Source organism: Parasteatoda tepidariorum, unplaced genomic scaffold (assembly GCF_043381705.1).
Source record: "Parasteatoda tepidariorum isolate YZ-2023 unplaced genomic scaffold, CAS_Ptep_4.0 HiC_scaffold_7341, whole genome shotgun sequence".
Lineage (NCBI taxonomy): Eukaryota > Metazoa > Arthropoda > Arachnida > Araneae > Theridiidae > Parasteatoda > Parasteatoda tepidariorum.
Window position 1 is genome coordinate 1 of NW_027261897.1, and position 3444 is coordinate 3444.

The 3444-nt window shown below is 38.6% G+C and overlaps 1 protein-coding gene across 1 annotated transcript; it reads left to right on the plus strand.

Annotated features, from left to right (window-relative positions):
- Positions 1 to 1800: 1800 nt before the first annotated feature.
- On the plus strand, positions 1801 to 3200 carry LOC122273720 (uncharacterized; the record flags this gene model as incomplete). The annotated part of the gene is made up of 2 exons (XM_071176982.1): positions 1801 to 1862; positions 2905 to 3200. Coding segments are annotated over exons 1-2 (358 nt in total), but the record flags the coding sequence as incomplete, so codon positions are not given.
- Positions 3201 to 3444: the final 244 nt, after the last annotated feature.

The window sequence follows — 3444 nt, forward strand, 5'->3', positions numbered from 1 at the left end:
GGAGAGGCTTTGATTTTCTTGGCTGCTTTTGTCTTCTTTTTATTCCTTCTCTTCTTGGCTGAAGGCTTAGTGGAGGGAATATCTGGGAACGCTGTTTCGGATGCCGAGGCCTCCTCATCAGGTTCTGTTGTTTCAGGAACGCTGGGCTCGGGAACGGGCACAGGCTCTTCAGTCTCAGATGTTTCGGGGGCGCTGGGCTCGGGAGCGGGCACAGGCGCTGGCGAAGTTGCTAAGTCCTTCTTGGGAGTCGGGGTGGGATCATTCTTGGCCATTAAGTCCAGGAAATAATTCACATCGTAGCGTCGAAGTCTCGCCCTGAGATCTTCGCACATCTTAGTGGCGTCGTCCATTGCAACATCTAAGGAAGCTGATATATTAGGTGAGGAGTCTTGACTACGGCCGGGAGGTGAAACCTTCCCGTCGCTGGCAGTTCGATGATAAGGCATGATTCTGAATCGTCGGAGCTTGATTGAGCACAACCTACTCTCAGTTCAGTTGGCTATCGATGTCAATCAAAAGCACCAGATTCTGAGCCCAATGTGTTGATTCATTTGTCTGCATCCATGTCATCATCATATTCTGAACACCCTGGTTGGCACGTTCGATGGAACCTTGGCTTTGGCTATGCCTCAGTTTCCCGTGAACAAGCTTCAATTCCGGCCACATGTTTTTCAGTTCATTTATAACTTGGTTTACAAATTCTCTCCATTATCTGATTGGAGCACCTATGGTGGTGATGATATCAAGTAACTGGTAAGCAACTTCTTCTGCTCTTTGACTTTTCAGAAGTCGTAATAATATAAACTTGGTTAAATGATCCTGGTAATTGAGTATAAACTTGTGATCTCCATCAGGGTTCGTCTGCATATCAATGAGATCCACCAGGCATCTGGAATTTAATTCTTTACATATGTGAAAGGTTTGGAAAGTAGACCTTTCTTAGGATTGGATAGTTTGGTTTGGCATGGCTTGCATAAGCGTAGATATAATGTAATCACTTCTTTCGTTCCATTTGTTTACTTAGTTTTTAGCTCCTTTTCCATCTTTTTGCGACCTCTTTATCCAATTTTCAAGTGGGTGTCGAGCAGTATATCGAATAGTTCTTCTGTGTGTGCATAATACAAGATAACACAATTATCTCCTGTTACTGGCACGATAAATCTATGCCGTTAACTTCAATAACATCATATTTTCTCAGTCGACGATAATCAACGCTTTGTTTTTTCTGCTTTACGTCTTCTACAAAAGTGCGGTATTTGTCTCTGGTGAGGATCCCGCCATTATCTGCTTTTTGTTGCAGCAACGTGTGCAGGGTGTCAGAGAACCTTGTTTTAATATCAAGTGCTACTTCACTGACATCGCCCTGCGTATTAGTCCCCTCAGAAGTAGCCATGGGGCAGCCTATGAAAAAACGATATAGAATACTATAAAAATACGAGGAAAACAGCACTCAACTCACAGTGAAATTGCTGTGGAAGAATCGAGAAGCAGCAGACAAATGTCGCCACGTGGCACATTCCCTCCGGAATTGCAGATGCGCCGCCTACCGGGCATTCTTGAATGAGCACATCGCGTTTTGGCCGGAACATCGTGGCCACTTCGCGAAATGGCCGGCCAAAGTAGAATATTCACTGATCGTTTCAATTATTTCGCACTTTGGCCGAGAGGTATGGCCAATTCGCGAAGTGGCAGGACTTCGGAGTTTGGCCGTAACATATATATCAAAATGCCATATAACATTTACTAAGTTATACAGTTTTATTGAAAAAAAAGGCGTGAATTTTATAAAATCTTATGATTATGCATCACAATCGCTATCTTTTTTCAGGTCCTCCTTTGCTTGATCACCCAAGAGACTCGAAGTGAGGTGTAAAGGCAATTAGCCCTACAACTCTTCATAAATTTATGAAAATTTGGAAATGACGTTGAAACAGCTTTAAAAAAAATAATGTCAGATAAAAAGTTCAACCGTAAGATTCTAAAATTCTTTTAAAATTAAAAATAATTTATCAATCGATTTAAATTTCCTTTTCAAAGGAGATAAAAAATCTGTTCTCTTTGCTCAGACAACAACCCGAAAATTTCTTTGGGTTGCTTAGCAACGAGAAGCATTATGTTTTCCCGTCTTGTCATTCATTCAGTTTCTTAATGGTTGTTATTAGTTACAAACCTTCGGCAGTTATATAAATCCTTATTGCGAACCAATTTAGGACCCATTTTTTCAAGTGTCAAGATTCGAAATATGTAAAAAAGAAAATATATGTTTATTCAGAGAAAGTACGTTTTTGTGTCTGATTTCGTAACTTAACCCTTTTTAAGGCAGTGGTAAGTATCCACCACGTTTTACCACTTTTAATTCAAGTTTCCATTTTTCAATAACTTCAGCTTTCTTGAAGTGAGTTTGAATAAAATTGGTAACCATTTGTCACTTTTAAAAAACGTATAAAAGTTATAAAATACACAATTCCTTATGAAGTTTGTAGCATTTAAGGAATTTATTTTGTAAATAAAGAAAAATAAAAGTCAGTAAGTTCCTAATAGGTCATGTTAAATATATTAACTACCAAAAAAATGGCATTTTTATAAACTAAATGAGTTTTTTTATATATATATCAGTTACTGTTCTTAAAACAATTCCAAAAATACTGTAATTTACCTTTGCTAGAAATAAAGTGCCCATTAAAGGGTTAATTAATAGTTAGCACTAATTAATTAGCACATTTGAGTTCACACCCAGGAACCATTAAGATTGACTATTATTTCGTGAAAATTCGACCACTACAACGAAAGTTATTCAGTGTGATTTTTTTTTTTTTTGAGGTATACCTTCCAGCATTCGCAACTTCCTTAACAAATGTGACAGTTTGTGGTCTTCTAATTGTAATTCAAATTGTTTATTTTCAGAGTCTGTATATTCCGCGATGACGGAGTTTTCTCCGAGGCTTCTTCCTTTTATGCCCCCGTGAGACAGGGATCTGCTTTTGATGGAGAGATAGCTTTAGTCCAGTTACAGTGTCATATCGATCTTTTTGTAAAAGCTGTTGTCCTATGTGACTCAAGAGCTGCTTTGCTTGCCACTGCATCCTTAAATAATCCCTTAACTCGAGACAATTTGGATTGCTACCTCCAACTTGTAAACCTAGCTTCTCTTAAGAAAACCATTGTTCTCCAGTGGGTTCCTGCCCATTGCGGGGTTACGGGTAATGAAAATGCAGACTACTTAGCAAAAAAAGGGGTCTTAATTATTCAGACTTCTGCGCACATTATGCTGTTGTGTCACAACAACCAGAAATAAGACGTGAGTTGTACCAAACAATTTATTTAAACATTCACACGAAAAATCACAAAAAATTACCCAAAAGAAATCTCTTCTCAGAAAAAAACTCACTTTCTCAACAACACAAAAAAAAACATGACTTCTCGTGTGTGTCTCTCAAGTAACAT